This window comes from Leptonychotes weddellii, chromosome 9 (genome assembly GCF_054177405.1).
Source record: "Leptonychotes weddellii isolate Sample4059 chromosome 9, ASM5417740v2, whole genome shotgun sequence".
In the NCBI taxonomy this organism is placed as follows: domain Eukaryota; kingdom Metazoa; phylum Chordata; class Mammalia; order Carnivora; family Phocidae; genus Leptonychotes; species Leptonychotes weddellii.
This window is the reverse complement of record NC_138377.1, coordinates 67,249,959-67,265,296: the sequence shown is the minus strand read 5'-3', so window position 1 is coordinate 67,265,296 and position 15,338 is coordinate 67,249,959. Positions and strand designations below refer to the sequence as shown.

General features: G+C 38.4%; 1 protein-coding gene across 3 annotated transcripts in view; it reads right to left on the bottom strand.

Annotated features, from left to right (window-relative positions):
* The window catches only part of SLC12A6 (solute carrier family 12 member 6), an 82,702-nt gene that overhangs the window by 10,352 nt on the left and 57,012 nt on the right, over window positions 1–15,338 (bottom strand). For all 3 annotated transcript variants that reach the window (XM_006730633.2, XM_006730631.3, XM_006730634.3), the window contains 11 exons: window positions 14,267–14,413; window positions 12,864–12,918; window positions 11,469–11,599; window positions 10,542–10,783; window positions 8,131–8,345; window positions 6,954–7,112; window positions 6,679–6,777; window positions 6,348–6,405; window positions 3,414–3,588; window positions 2,991–3,109; window positions 1,697–1,795 (listed from right to left, as the gene is read on the bottom strand). In XM_006730633.2, the coding sequence (XP_006730696.1) occupies window positions 1,697–1,795; window positions 2,991–3,109; window positions 3,414–3,588; window positions 6,348–6,405; window positions 6,679–6,777; window positions 6,954–7,112; window positions 8,131–8,345; window positions 10,542–10,783; window positions 11,469–11,599; window positions 12,864–12,918; window positions 14,267–14,413 (1,499 nt within the window). The remainder of the gene's footprint in view (window positions 1–1,696; window positions 1,796–2,990; window positions 3,110–3,413; window positions 3,589–6,347; window positions 6,406–6,678; window positions 6,778–6,953; window positions 7,113–8,130; window positions 8,346–10,541; window positions 10,784–11,468; window positions 11,600–12,863; window positions 12,919–14,266; window positions 14,414–15,338) is intronic.

Below are 15,338 nucleotides of genomic sequence, written 5' to 3'. Positions count from 1 at the left end.
TCTGACCCTCCCGACCCTCCCCCCTCTCATGTGCTCTCTCTCTCTCAAATAAATAAATAAAATCTTTAAAAAAAAAAAAAAAAAAAAGTCTTTCTCTCGGAGTGCCTGGGTGGCTCAGTCGTTAAGCGTCTGCCTTCGGCTCAGGTCATGATTCCAGGGTCATGGGATTGAGTCCCACATCGGGCTCCCTGCTCAGCGGGGAGCCTGCTTCTCCCTCTTCCTCTCCCTCTCCTGTTCCCCTTGCTTGTGCTCTCTTGCTCCGTCAAATAAATAAATAAAGTCTTTAAAAAAGAAAAAAAAGTCTCTGTCTTTCCCTCTGCCCCACCCCCCACTTGTGTTCACTCTTTCTCACTCTCTTCTCTCTCACTAAAAAAAAAAAAAAGAGAGAGAGGAGAGAAACTTGGCAGAGAATGATGGAATGCCTGTTTTGATCAAATAGATCAGGTAGACAACCATGCTTACTGAAGTTCTACTGTGTACAGAATGAACTTCTTAGCTCCATGATGAATTTCAAAAAGAGTGAACGGAGAAAATCAGATCTAATAAAAACATAGGAGAAGGAGGGGTGCCTGGGTGGCTCAGATGGTTAAGCATCTGCCTTCGGCTCTGGTCATGATCCCAGGATCCTGGGATCGAGCCCCACATCGGGCTCCCTGCTCCGCGGGAAGCCTGCTTCTCCCTCTCCTCATGCTCCCCCTGCTTGTGTGCTCTCTGTCAAAAATAATCTTTAAAAAAAAAAAAGAAGGATAAAGGGAAAAGGTAACAAAAGCAAAACAGTAACACAACAGAGTTCATAGTGAACATTTAATTAAGGTTAAAGCTAGAAGGAAGATTAGAGGTGATAAAATCAGTGAGGATCTAAATTTTTGCCACATAAAGGTCACACTCCTGCCCATCACTGGTAAACGAAGTCAGGAAAGGATCAAGGAGGAAGTTAGCACAGAGGAATGTAGCAACAGGTGCCTACAGGACATATTAAAGAACCTTTAGCTAAGACAGGAAAGAAAGGAGGAGATGGGATGGTAGCTAAAAGCGTGATGACTCCCTTAAGACCGAGGAGACGTGAACTCAGCAGCAGCTGTCCAACGTTTCACTGAGAGCTTTACTATGTAGTAGGCACTGTGCTGAACGCTTCAGATCATCTCAAAGCAACCCTATGAGACAGGTAATACTATCAGTCCCATTTCACAAATGAATAAAATTAAATTTGATGTAGTTATGTGCTTTGTGAAAAGCTACAAAACCAGGAAATAGAGCTGACACTGAGCTAAGGTCATCTGACTCCATAGCTCATACTCTTACCTGCTACATGAACCTCCTAAGGAAGAGAGAGTTCGAGAATGAAAACTGATGAGAATAAAGATAGAAAGGGGTGAAGTCCAGTGCTTAGCTAAGAGGGAAATGGGAAAACAGATATGCAAAGGGTAGGCTGGTTTAACCTGAAGAATGCAGCAGGCTGGAAATATTTATTTCACAGTTTTGATCTTTAGTTTCAAGTGGGTGTTATAAATTATAAAGTGACCTATGAAAAAACACGGTAAAGTGGTGGAAATTCAGGTAATCACTGAAGTTGAAACAGGCAGTAGGATGGCTGGCCAAGAAAAATTGTATTAACCACCCAGAATCTCCTAGTTTTCTAGTTCAATGATGGGTTTTCTCCAAATGTGGGGAAGAAGAAGAAAAAGAGCAGACTTACCAGTGGTAGTAGCGGAACCGGGGTCTCCAGTTGGGTGTTCGAAGTAATGTTTGCAATGCACATGCCAAGTTCACAAAGAGGTAACACATGAGGAAAAACCTGGCAGAATATAAATAGTAAGAGGCATGATTATTATTGTAAAATGATTCTCCAAAGGCTATTATAGATAAAGACCTTGTTGTTCTAGCCCACTAGCCTTTGATTAAGACTAGGATGTAGAGAACTTTAACTTCTCCCCACGAACTTGCTCATTTGCCTGTGTTCTCTCTCAGTGAAAGACATTACCCAGTTGCTCTTGGGATAATCTGTTTCCTCATTGTCACTCATCCTTGTTCCAAATTAACTTATCAAGTCCTATGGATTCTACCTATTTTCACATTTTTAAACCTTTCCCCTCCTTTCCATCTCTACTATTATCATCTTAGTTCAGGATCCTTTTCTTCCTTGCTGGATTAAATAAGCTTCCAGCTGGCATTCCCAGCTCAATTTTAGCCTCCTTTTCACTTGTCTTTTATAGCAAATTATCATTCTAAAACATAAATATGATCATTCTATCCTCAAAGGATCACTCACTACCTCCAGGTAAAAGTTCTGGGTCTTTTGTGACCTGGCTCTAGCTACTTCTCTGCTCAGCTGCCCCCGAACAGGCACGCTCCTTTCTATCAAAGCCAAACTACTTTGAATTCTCAGATGTGCTGCGTTGTTTCAATCCTCAATTCCTTTACACACATTCCGTGTCTGGGACATCTCACTCTTTTCGTTGCTTAGTAAATAACCAGTCCTCCTTCAAGATGCAAGTGTCCCTTTCTCCAGAAAACCTTTCTTGAGTCTCAGTCCATTTGGGTGCCTTGCTGTAGAGCTCTTACGCAGTGTTCACCTTTACCACAGTTCTCATCACACTACACAAGGATCACTGGTCTCTCCATCATTGGTTCCTTAGGGTTGTGTCATCCATCTCTGTATTCCTAGCATGCTGCCCAGTGCCAGGTGGGTAATTAAGTCATCACTAAGTCGCAGTTGAAGGATCAAAGCTAAGAGTAGCAGTGAAAGCTACAATCAACTGATAATAAGAAATGAAGGCAAAGAACTTGTGAAGTTATACCGGTAGGAAGAAACCATGACAACTTATAAAAGTTAGTCTTACTTGAAACTTCTTAGGAATATGTATTATTTAGGTGAAGTTACACCTGTCCTTGGCTCACTCTTTTATCACTACTGTTATATGCCTGATGGAAATCAACATGTATTATACATCATATAAGCAAGAAAAGTAAAGAGAAGAACTGGCTCTTACATAGAAAGAATTGGGGCCACAAGATCCAGGGAGGCGATAAGAATCCCCAGCTCTGCAATGGCAGCAGTTAGAAGTAAAGCCCAGGTAGGTTCCCCGTTGGCTTTACTGTGACCAAAAACCTGTATAGAGAAGGGAAATATCAGACACAGGTGTGTGGGGAGTGCCAGAGTCAATGCTCCCTGATTCCTCTATGCCACAGTTTCAGGTATATGAAGGATAATAGTGTTACCAACTTTGGTATCTTTTAAATACCTTTACCCCACTCATATATAAACTCATCCCTCACAGGGATTTAGAAGGTCTTGTACTAAAAACCCACATGTCTTCACATTATATGATCTAATAATTCCTAAGCCTATGAAGACCACGGTTTCTCATAAAATCTGAGGAAAAGGAAATAGGGTATGGGAAAGGGTTACTCACCCTCAGAAAGGGTATGATGTTATCCTTGGCTATAGCCTGTAGCAGTCTTGGTGCACCTGTGAGACTCTGAAGTCCAGCCCCACATGTTGAGAAGAAGGAGCCGATGACAATCACCCATGGGGACGGCCAAGATAAGGTACCCACCACCAGATTACCTTTCACAGCATCCCCAAACCTGGGAAAGAAATGGGAGTGCGGAAATTTACCTACAGACTGAAAGACTAGAGAGACATTCACCTAATTTTTTTCTATTTATAATCTTCAGAAAATTAAAATTGAGACAGATATAAATATTAAGAAATGTAAAGGTAGGCAGATTTGATTTATATTAAGAAAAAATAACCTGTGGAGCCAGATAATAAAGCTAAGCTTCAACTGTAGCTTTTTCCCCTCAAAATATCAAAATATCTGTGCTCTTTGCGAAAAACTGGAAAAATACAATAAATATAAAAAGCTGGGAGGAAATTCATTAATCATAACCGGTAATATTTAGCATACTTTGCATATTTTAGTCTGTTTACTGTTTTTATAAACATAGATGAGATCACATTACACCTATAATTCCATATTAACTTATAAGCATTTTCCTATGTCATGAAAAACTCTTCATGAATAAAAATTTTAGTGGTTTTAATAATATTGCATCATAATTTACATAATCCATCTCTCTAGTGTTGGTTTTATACTATGGAAAATACTGTGATTAACATCTTTATGCACATATCTACATTCACACTTCAGATTTTTTTCCATTATGGCAGGTTCTTAAGAGGGAATAACTGCAATAAAAGGGATCAGTATCTTTAAATATTTCAAAATCACTACCAAACTGCTTTCCAGAAAGGTTAGAATACATTTTATTTCCATTGGAAGTATATGAAGGTTTAAGTCTTATAGCACAGACCCATTTCACACCAGCCTTGAGGATTAAAATTTTTAAAAGTCAGTGCTAATTTGATGGGTATAACATGGCATCTCATTGTTTAATTATTTATGGTTTTAACCATTTTTATTATCACACACAAAAAGTAATGTGCAAAAAACAAATGTACATTTCAATAAATTTTCACAAAACATCCATGCAGCTACTATCTAGTCAAGAAACAGAACACTGCCAGCACCCAAAAGTCTCTCTGATGCCCACTATCACGAGCCCTTTTGTCCCCCCATCGTCCTTTTAATACTATGTCATCTTACCTGTTTTTAAACTTTAAATAAATGAAATACGTGATATGTGTTTTGTTTCTTTCACTCAACACTGTGAAATTCATCCTAATTTTTTTTTTTGTATATAGCTGTGGTTCATTTATTTTCATTGCTCTATGGTTTTCCACTCCATTTCCATTATGAATACATAATTTATCCATTCTACTACTGATGAACATTTGACCTATATCCAGATTTTAACTACTAATGATAATACTGCTGTTGAGAATTCTTGTGCATGACTCTTAATGCACGTGTGCATGCATTTCTGCTGGGTCTACCTAGCAGAGGAATCGCCGGGTCATAAGGTATGTGTACGTTCAACTTTAGAAGATAATGACCAACAGTTTTCCAAAGGGACATTCCAGCTTACACTTTCAATACTGTTTATATGATGGTGTAATTTACCAAAGCTCATACGCCCATATATTTTCAGTGACAATAGTATAGTAACAGTAAACTGTGCTACTTATTCTTTTTTGTCAACAATATGTGTACACAGCATCTACTAGGGTTTCTGTCCTAAAAGAACTCGATCGAGTCAGGGAGAGTGATAGGAAAAGCTACAGTATCTGTGGTACGTGCAATAGTGTAGTGGCTGAACAAGAGGGGGTGTGTGGTTGTCTCTGCTGGGTGAGCGTGGGAAAGCTTCACAGGACAGAAGACAGTCTAGTCTTAGAGGATCAATGTGTCTGCTAGGGGGGAGTTACCCATTCTAAGCAAAGGAAACTGTACAAACAAATGTGTGGCTGCGTATTTAACTTCAGGTATGGCTGGAGCACAGGCAGTTTATGAGGGAATGATGAGAGAGGACATCAGAAAAAGGTACACAGGGCCAGACTGAAGTAATGGGTTCCAAGGGGCTTTGGCAGGCTGTGAAGCAGGAAGGTTTGTATGAGCCAATTTTGTGTTGTAGGAGAAATCATTCTGGCGGCAGTGGGAAAGAAGGATTGGAAGGTGGTAATACTGAAAGGGAGATAATTACACTACTTTAGGCAAAAGATCCTAAAGGCTTGGGCAAAGGGATGGGGATAAAGAATAGTGGAAAAGAGGAGCTCTAATAAGATGAAATGTGGAATTCACAGGACTTAGAAACTGGATGAGGGAACTGGTGGAGAAAGTCTAGGATGGCACTTATATTTCTGTTTTGAGAAAGGGTGAATGGTGAGGCTAGTAACTCCCCCAGATGGGGAAAATGGGAAGAGATCTAGCAGGTTTAGGGGCAAGATTTTTCTAGGAATCTCTTACAAAAACTTATTTTTTGTTCATAGGTGAGAGGACAGGAAAAACACCCAGCGGTCTTCATGAATGAAGAAGAAAGTTTTAAAATTGTATTTAGAATGCTAAACAGATACATACTTCCATGTCTCATAGAGATGCTAGAGACACTTGAAAGTTTTTGTTTTGTTTGTTTTTTCTAACTTGCTCTCCTTCACTTTTGGTTTTAGTTTCCAACAGCTCTTCATGTGTAGGGAAGCCCTTATGCAAACAAATTCACTACTTTATTGAAGCGCTATATTCATTGCATCTCACATATTTGTAACAGTATAACTGGTACTTATTATTCACTAACCTTTTTGGGAACTATATACATATATTTTCTAATTGTTAGTCATGATCTATACCTCAGGTTGGGTTTTGAGTTTATGACTTTTGTGGGGCAATGTGGAATGATGAGATAAAATGGAAGACAGACACATAAATGTTACAAAGAGATTGACTACTTACTTGTCTCTAAGAACAACACCTTCAATACAGGCACCAAAAAGGACAACATTGCTTAAATCTACCATACTGAGAGTCAAGGAAGCTGACCTACAACCCTCTGAGATAGAAAGTAAACACTCAGGATATTTCTTCTATCAGTAAAATGATGTGCTAGATTCACTAATGTTGTCAATTCTTTCTTGAATTTTAGAGCTGAGGTGGATAGATTATCTGGTGGGAAGTGAGCTGGTAGAAAGCAGATATCTTTATTAGCAGGATAAAAATATTGATCAGCCTCATTCCACAGATGTGCCTATGACTAAAACTCAGGCTGGATCCATGAAAAGGATACAGACAAAGGAGGTGGTCAGGATGGCAAGGATAGTGCCAATGGGAATAGACTTCTGAGCATCCTTCAGGTCTCCAGATCTGTTTGATCCAGCCATGATACCTTTAGAGGGAAAAAAGAACAAGTTACCTTCTTAGTTCCTGGATACTTCGATATTCATGCGGATACCAAAGATTGGAAGCAAATCTGAAAAGCCTGAGAATATAATTCTGTCTCTTAAGAAAAATCACTCCTTTGGTCTCCTAACTTCTAAAGCAGACAACAGCCCTTCTGCTTACCTGTGACAGAGGGGAAGAAGATCCCCACCAGAAGAGTAAAAGAGGTGGTGATGTCAACAAGGACATATTCATGGTTTAAACTGCCTAAGACATCAGAAGATTTGGCTGAGGGCTTTTCAATGATCTCTCCCTTTGGTAGGTAATTACTCCAAAGATTCTCTGCAGTGGGAAGAAAAAGGTATATAAGCAACAGAAGTATGGAAAGAAGATAACTAGGTAATTTTCTACCTAAACAATATTCTAAATCAGATTCCTCATTTATATAGTTTTTAAAGGTATGTTTGCTTCTACATGAACACATATATATCATACAATAAAGAACACATAAATAAAAACCTAATGCTCTTTCTCATCTGATTCAAATGTAATTTGACAGAATGCTTTGGTACATACAAATGCAGTTAAATTTACAAATGCAAATTAGTAGAAGTTAAGTGGACTAAAGATGAATGCTCAGAAAAGCTTATTTTTCTTTTAACTTAGTATCAGTGCTATTTCTAACACCTTAGTGTAAACTTGCTTACGCACAAAGACATTTGTGGACCAATCATTTAAGATAGAAGTCACTTAAGGCAAGAGTTTCAGAAACTGGGCTGAGCGAGGAAAACAGCATGTGTGGATGTGGTGACACTGCAAGCTCCATCTGGCTGTCACTGTGGGAAGAAGACCGCAGTCTCACAGTGTGACACACAGGGTACTGTATTACTACATCCGACTTCAAAAAGTGATTTGCCTAGCTCTGCTCTCAGAAGGAGGGAAATTTTATTTTACTTTTTAAAAATATTTTATTTATCCATCAGAGAGAGGGAGAGCGAGCGAGCGAGCACGAGCAGGGGGAGCGGCAGGCAAAGGGAGAGGGAGAATCAGGCTCCCCGCTGAGCAAGGAGCCGGATGTGGGGCTCGATCCCAGGACCAAAGGCAGGCGCTTAACGACTGAGCCACCCAGGCGCCCCCAAAGGAGGAATATTTTAGCAGAAAGCGTCACAAGAGAGTTTGAAAAAGGATAAGTTCACTAACAGAAAAGCAGAAAGACGTTGAATGTAGAGGGGGGTGCTGAGCTTAAGGAGGCTAGGGATACTGTGGCAGTGAGACATCGTGGACAAAAGAAGACACTACGATCGAAAAGCCTGCTTTCCTGAGCAGATTAAAAAACTTGTTCAAAAACCTCCTGACTTACCTGTAATGACACCACTAGCCAAGCCAGGAATGCCCTGAATTGAAGTGACATTATTATGAATAAAGTATTCATCACAGGTGGCATTGAAAAACTGACTTGAGTTACAGAAGAAGCCCCATAACTTTGACGGTACTGTCATGTTGTTAATTTCCTTGGTCTTAGAGCAAATATCAATGTGTCTTGATGAAAGGGTGCGGTTACCCAGCATGCAGACCCTAAGTGAAAACAGAGAGAAAGATGAAGGGTAAAAAAAAATAAATAAATTAAAAAAATTAAAAAAAGGTAGGTAGGTTAGAAATAGGTTAGTAAATAGGTTAGTAATGGAAAAAACAAAACAAAAAACCCTCATCTCTAAGAGGACGTGAAAGGACCTAATACTTACTGACTTGTTCTGTAGATGCAGATTTATTTACATTTCCTGCAATTTAATCCTGACAGCCATCTCACAAAATATGCATTAGTATTTCTATGTTGTGGATGGAGGAACTGAAGTTTAGGGCAATAAAGTAGTCTACCCGAGTCATACTGGTAGCAGGGTGATAGAATTCAAACAGAATAACTGTCTGAAGACACTGTGCTTACTCTTCTTCCAAATTTTCTAGATTATTAACCAATTGTTAGATCTAAAAGCATCCTACAATCCTTTTGTTCTTCCTAAAAAAAAAAAAAAAAAAATTCCCCTAATTTTTTGGCCTAGAAAAGCCTATGTTCATAACAACCCCTTTGAAAATGTTATACTCAAGGTCAAATCTTCTGGCTACTGTTTCAAGAAAGACAGCTTGGCTGGAATAAAAAGCACATCCCACTATGGCCTAAGAGAAAACTATTTTTGAATGTAAGCCTAGACCCAGTGGGAGTGAAGGTATTTAAGGATATTACAAATAATAACTGCTGATTTTATTTTTTTCTTTAACCCAGAGCTATAAATATGAACAAAAGAATAATACTCCCACAGTTAAAGTACCTCTCAAGAGGAACAAAGAACTTTTTAAATCTGTAAAAATGACAGCATACATACATAATGAACCATGTACCCATTACTCAGCTTCAACAACTCAATACTGCCCAGTCTTGTTTCATGCATTGCTCTAGCGAATTTGGTCTTGTTCTGCTGGAATATTTTAAAGAAAATACCACATATCATGACCTTTTACCCACCAAAAAAGAGAAGCATCAAAGGAGAACTTCAGGCAAAATGGAATTTCTCAAGTTAAGATATCCAGAATATAGCCTTCAGTACTTTCGGCTAGTCTGCAGTCCCTAAATGAGCAGACTAAAAGTTGATGATGGAATCTATCACTGATATCATTTAGCAAAGAAGAAATACTGGACCAGGAGTTAGGAAATCAAAGCGTTCATATTCTTGTTCTGCCATTAACTAACTTTGGGGCGAGTCATTTAATCTCTATAGATCTGGTTTTTTCATCTCAAAAAAACTATTTTTCTGTAATCAGGTTAAATCGACATAGGAGTGAGGAGTTTGATACCTAGATAATCCAGATGACTTTTTATTTTTTATTTTTATTTTTTAAAAGATTTTATTTGAGAGAGAGAATGGGAGAGAGAGAGCACATGAGAGGGGGGAGGGTCCGAGGGAGAAGCAGACTCCCCGCCGAGCAAGGAGCCCGATGTGGGACTCGATCCTGGGACTCCAGGATCATGACCTGAGCTGAAGGCAGTTGCTTAACCAACTGAGCCACCCAGGTGCCCTCCAGATGACTTTTTAAAGACAATCTCTGTAACAAGATTACAAACACCTCTCAGTGCTAGCTAATCATTATGCCACCAGTCAAACAGAGAACAGGTGACCGGAGAGTCACCTATCTGTACAAATCCATTACTACTTAAAAAAATAAACTTTAATGTACCTGCATTACTTATGTTATATCATACAATCTCTACATAGAGATATATATATACGTAAAAATGTGACATTTATTTCTCTTTATTTTATAACCAGGAAGTCTGCTATGGTATTAACAGCAGGTTAAAAAGTTTAATTAATTACAAATATTTAGGTAGGAATTTAGGTTTCTTTGATTCTCTTGATATTTTATTAATAAGAGGAATCCAACATTTGTACTTTACAAAGCTTGCTGGTAATAACTATACTATCGTAAAGCTCTTCATGAATAGTTGTTCAAATATACACAATCATTTTAAGGAGGTTTTGAGAAAAACCTAGTATCTATACCCAAATGATGTTTAGAGCTGCCAGTTCCATGCTTGGGACATAAGGAAGAGGATCAACATGAGAAGTCTGCTGGGAGGCTTCCTGCCTAGATGCTAAATGAGCTCATCCACGAGAGAAATCTCCGGGAGATTGAAACTGTACTTGAGGTGATCACATCACCAGACACTGTCACGGACTACCCAGTAACTGATGGCCGGTCAGAGAGACAGACACGTACGGGAAGTGTGGAGGGGCAAAAGAAGACTTGATGGCTCCAGCATAGATGGCCAAGATGGACACAATGACACAGGCCAGGAAAAGTGAGGCAAATTTGTTCACGTAGCGTACACCGATGAACACCACCAATACCATGAGGACCAAGAAGGCTGTGCCATAGACACGCATGTTATTGAGCATGGCTGCTGATTCCTTGAGTGCATCATCGCTACGAAAGATCGCAGCTCGGGGGACAATATATACCTGTTAAGCAAAAGAAGTAGAAAATGAGGTCATTTCAAAGTCTTCAAGTAAAAGGGTTGTTGTACTTTGCATTTGCTTTCACACAGCAAAGCAAAGCTAAGATAGAAAATGACTGGAGACTTAACCTAATTCCTACAGAAATTGGATATCATTTATGTTTTTTTTTTTAAGGCTACATGCTATTCTGAATACCTACATTTCCAAATAGAAACAGCAAAAAAAAGCATTAGTAATTTATTCAAAGGGTTATATAAAATAATTGTAATGATTATCTTGATTCCTATCTCATTATTCCTACTTACTTATGATTATTTTAAATAGTAAAAAAAATATTCCAGTGAATAAAGAAATGAAAAACATTTTATTTCATTGGGATGAAGATATCAAAAAAGATAAAAACTTTTATTTTTTCCGATGCAAGTCTTGCCTTGATCAAGACTTTAACTTCTTGGATGAAGTGGTAGGGTGTTGGTGAATGGGTGGTAGGGAAGCAGTATTCAGGCAAAGGATACTCTCAACCTTTCTGACTTATGTTCACAAGAGGAAGTCAATAACAGGTTAACAGTCAATCACTTGATTGATTCTATAATGGATCTCTCAAAAGTTTTGCTTTCTTTCAAACAACAAAATAAATCCAAATCTCTATCGTTTCTACACTGTAGACCACAATTAAGCTATTACTCACCAGAAAAATTTCAATGGCACCAAGGATATACATGGCAGCTGCAAATGTGGTACCAAGATAAAAGCAGAGGCCAACAGCCCCACCAAACTCTGGGCCCAGTGCTCTGGAAATCATAAAGTATGAGCCCCCAGCTAAAAGACAAAACAGAATGTAAGCAGGATAAAGAAAGTACATCAGTAAGAAGAATGTAAACAAGTCATAAATAAGAAGGATAAATGTTTCAAGTTTTTCAAAACTCTGAATGTGATAAAAAGTAGATTTGCTAATGGGAAGTAAAAGATAAAACCTTTATGGTAGAATATGCTGAACATCTAATGCTCCTCATGAAGTAGCACAATTTGTCAGTATTAGTTAGATAACCATCAAAGAATATTTACTACAGGCATGAGACAGCCCAATAAAATATATTCTAACTAAAAAGAAGCTAGGAAGGTGATACAAATTAAGGATTCTAGCTTAGAACACGATGAGATTTTTTCCTTTTTCTTTTAATTGAAGTATAGTTGACATAAATGGTATATTAGTTTCAAGTGTACAACATAGTGATTTGACGATTCTGTACATTCTGCACACCACAGAAAGTGTAGTTCCATCGGTCACCATACAATGTTATTACAATATTACTGAATGTATTCCCTATTCTGTACTTTTCATCCCTGTGACTTATTTTGTAACTGGAAGTTTGTATCTCTTATTCCCTCTCACCTATTTTGCCCATTCCCCCCATTCCTCTCCTCTCTGACAACCACCAGTTTGTTATTTATGAGTCTGTTTTTTTGTCTGTTTATTTCTTTGGATTCCACATATAAGTAAAATCATATGGTATTTGTCTTTCTCTGTCTGACCTATTTCACTTGCATAAAGTGGATCTCTAGGTCCACCTGTGTTGTCACAAATGACAAGATTTTGTTCTTTTTTATGGTTGAATAATATTCTGGTGAGTGTGTGTGTGTGTGTGTGTCTCCACATCTTCTGTATTCATTCATCTACTGATGGGCACTTAGGTTGCTTCCATATCTGGGTTATTGTAAATAATACAGTAAAAACCAGAGGGGTGCATGTATTTTTTTGAATTACTGTTTTTGTTTTCTTCAGATACATACCCAGTAGTGAAATTATTGGACTGTGTGGATTTCTATCTTTAATTTTTTGAGGAATCTCCATGCTGTTTTCCAAAGTGGTTATACCAGTTTATATTCCCACCAACAGTGAGTGAGGGTTCCCCTAGTTTACAACATAAAGAGATTTTTAAAGAATGTATTCTAAAGTCAAACAGTGTGAATGTCTATGACCAAGAGACTAAATAGTATTCTAGTCCTCAGAAGTTTGCACTTCTGACTTGATAGCATAAACATACAGTAGTTGTTGACAATCCCTGAAATCCAGCCTACTGACCTGGCACCACTCCATTCGTGGCAATGGCACTCATGGAGATAGCAGTCAACATTGTCTGTAAAGGAAGTGAAGGAGAAGATTGTTACTGTAGTTCTGTACTATTTTCCTGTCTGTGGGCCTCAGAGCACTTTCTGAAAAATTAACTCTTCCTACCTTTATGGAGGGAGTTGGCGGCCATTCCTAATATTATGGAAATGAGATGATGTGGTTCAACTCATTGCCCTAGTCACATTACTGTTATCTTGAGTATTCTGTTAAAATGCTTCTATATCATAAGCAGTAGGTTAGTTGCTAGTAGGAGCCACTGATCTCACCCTGGTCTCCTAGTTCACTTGGAAAACAGATTAGAAACTGACTAAGGACTAGCTACAATTACAAGAACAATATTCAGTAAGGAGGGGAACCACTGCAGACTTCTGAAATAATAAAAAACGTATTTTGAAAACATTACCTGGGAGCAGCATAGAATGGACTGCAGATAGGGAGCAGATGAAGGCAGAGTGACTTGTTAGTAGGCTATTATAGTTCAGTGAAAAGTAAGGACTGTAGTGCTAGTAACAGAAATATAAAGGAAGGGTTGTATGTAAGAGATTTCAGAGGGAGACATGATTGACCTTGGTAGCTGATTAGATGTGAGAAGCAATCAAGGAGCCAAACATGGCCCTGAAGTTTTAAGACTAAGAAACAGAAAAAAAAGAAAAAGGTAGTACTATTAATTTTAAGTTATTAATGATACAAACTATGTCTTCTTATCCTGCTTTATATAGCACTCAGCTGAGCATAATGTACCAGGAGGGTATAATAATGATAGTAATTAAAGAGGCCAGAAGTTGAATAAAAAAATAAAAAATTTTAATAATAATCAACTTATAATAAAATTGATAGATGTGGCTGGGACATGTGGATAAGAGGAGTTTAAATTCAAACAAGATCAGAATGTTCTCAGTACAGAGGGGAGAAGACCTGGAAAGCACACCTGAATTTCTGGGGAAGGGGTAACAGATGAGACTTCAAAACAAAACAAATACCCCTCACCCCAAACAACAATCAGTTTTGTTCCTCAATACTATACTGGAGTAGTACATCATCATTTTCTAACTTTGGTGCTATCAAACTCCAATGGTTTGTATTCTGAATTCTTTGAATCAAGGACTACATCTTCCACCTCCTCTAAAAGTCTTCCTTTGTAATTTCTAGTACATCATATTACGCATATAAGCAGCAAAGACTGGACACTAAATAACTGAAAATCCTTCAGAGTTTAATATCAAAATAATGTCTCCTGTTGAGATCATGAGTCTTTCCCGAATAGTCTTTGTGTTATTCTCAAATAAGTCAAGTGCATATAATCTTGAGCTCCTGCAATGTTCCAGGTGATCTCTAAGAGCCAACTAGGGACTTACACAGCAGCAGCAGATAAGGACAATTGCAAAGGCCTGAAGAACTCCAGCTGTGCCCACGACCCATGTAAGGCGTAGAAACAAGATCACTCCAAAAATATTTTGTAGGCATGGGAGGTAGACACCCATGAAAGTACCCATTTGAGGGGTCTGCAAAGAAAGATGTTGACAAAAGAAAAATTACATAGTCATCTAGAAGAGATGCTTTTATCCCTTTATTTGTATATAAAAACTTGCTCCCTAACTACCATCTTACTTACAAAACACATAATTAGTGTAATCAATATCTTAAAAGAGGCACATATAAAATCTCCATCTTATAAATGATCACATTATTCCTAGAGCTATACATTTTTACTTTACACAGGTCCCCATATGTTTTTACATGGGCATTTGACCACAAACTTTTAAGTGTACCCCCAACAATTAAAATGTTCTGTTCTTTGAAGCTATTAGCTTTTCCTTTTTTTTTTTTTTAAAGATTTTTTTATTTATTCATTCGAGACACAGAGAGAGAGAGAGAGAGAGAGAGGGAACACAAGCAGGGGGAGTGGGAGAGGGAGAAGCAGGCTCTCCGCTGAGCAGGGAGCCTGATGTGGGGCTCGATCCCAGGACCCTGGGCTCATGACCTGAGCCGAAGGCAGACGCTTAACCATCTGAGCCACCCAGGTGCCCCTTTTTTTTTTAAGATTTTTAAGTAATCTCTACAACCAACGTGGGGCTCGAACTCACAAGCCTGAGATCAAGAGTCGCATGCTCCACTGACTGAGTCAGCTAGGTGCCCCTAGCTTTCCCTTTTCATTTAAAAACTGAATAATGATTTGATGGACTTCCTTCAGAGTTTGGCATAAATCCTCATGGTAGCTGGTAAATGCAGTTGGTAAAATGAAGATCTGAGGGTCATTTTATCCCTGAACAACCAGAAAGCTAACCTGTAATATGGTTCCATATTTTCATTTTGAGAAAAACTGAAATTTAGTCTTTGAAAAACCCCATCACTTGACAACAGAGAGATGGCATCAGCAGATGGGTGTGAACCCTCTTCTTCTGAAGTGCTATTCCCTGTCCCTGGAAT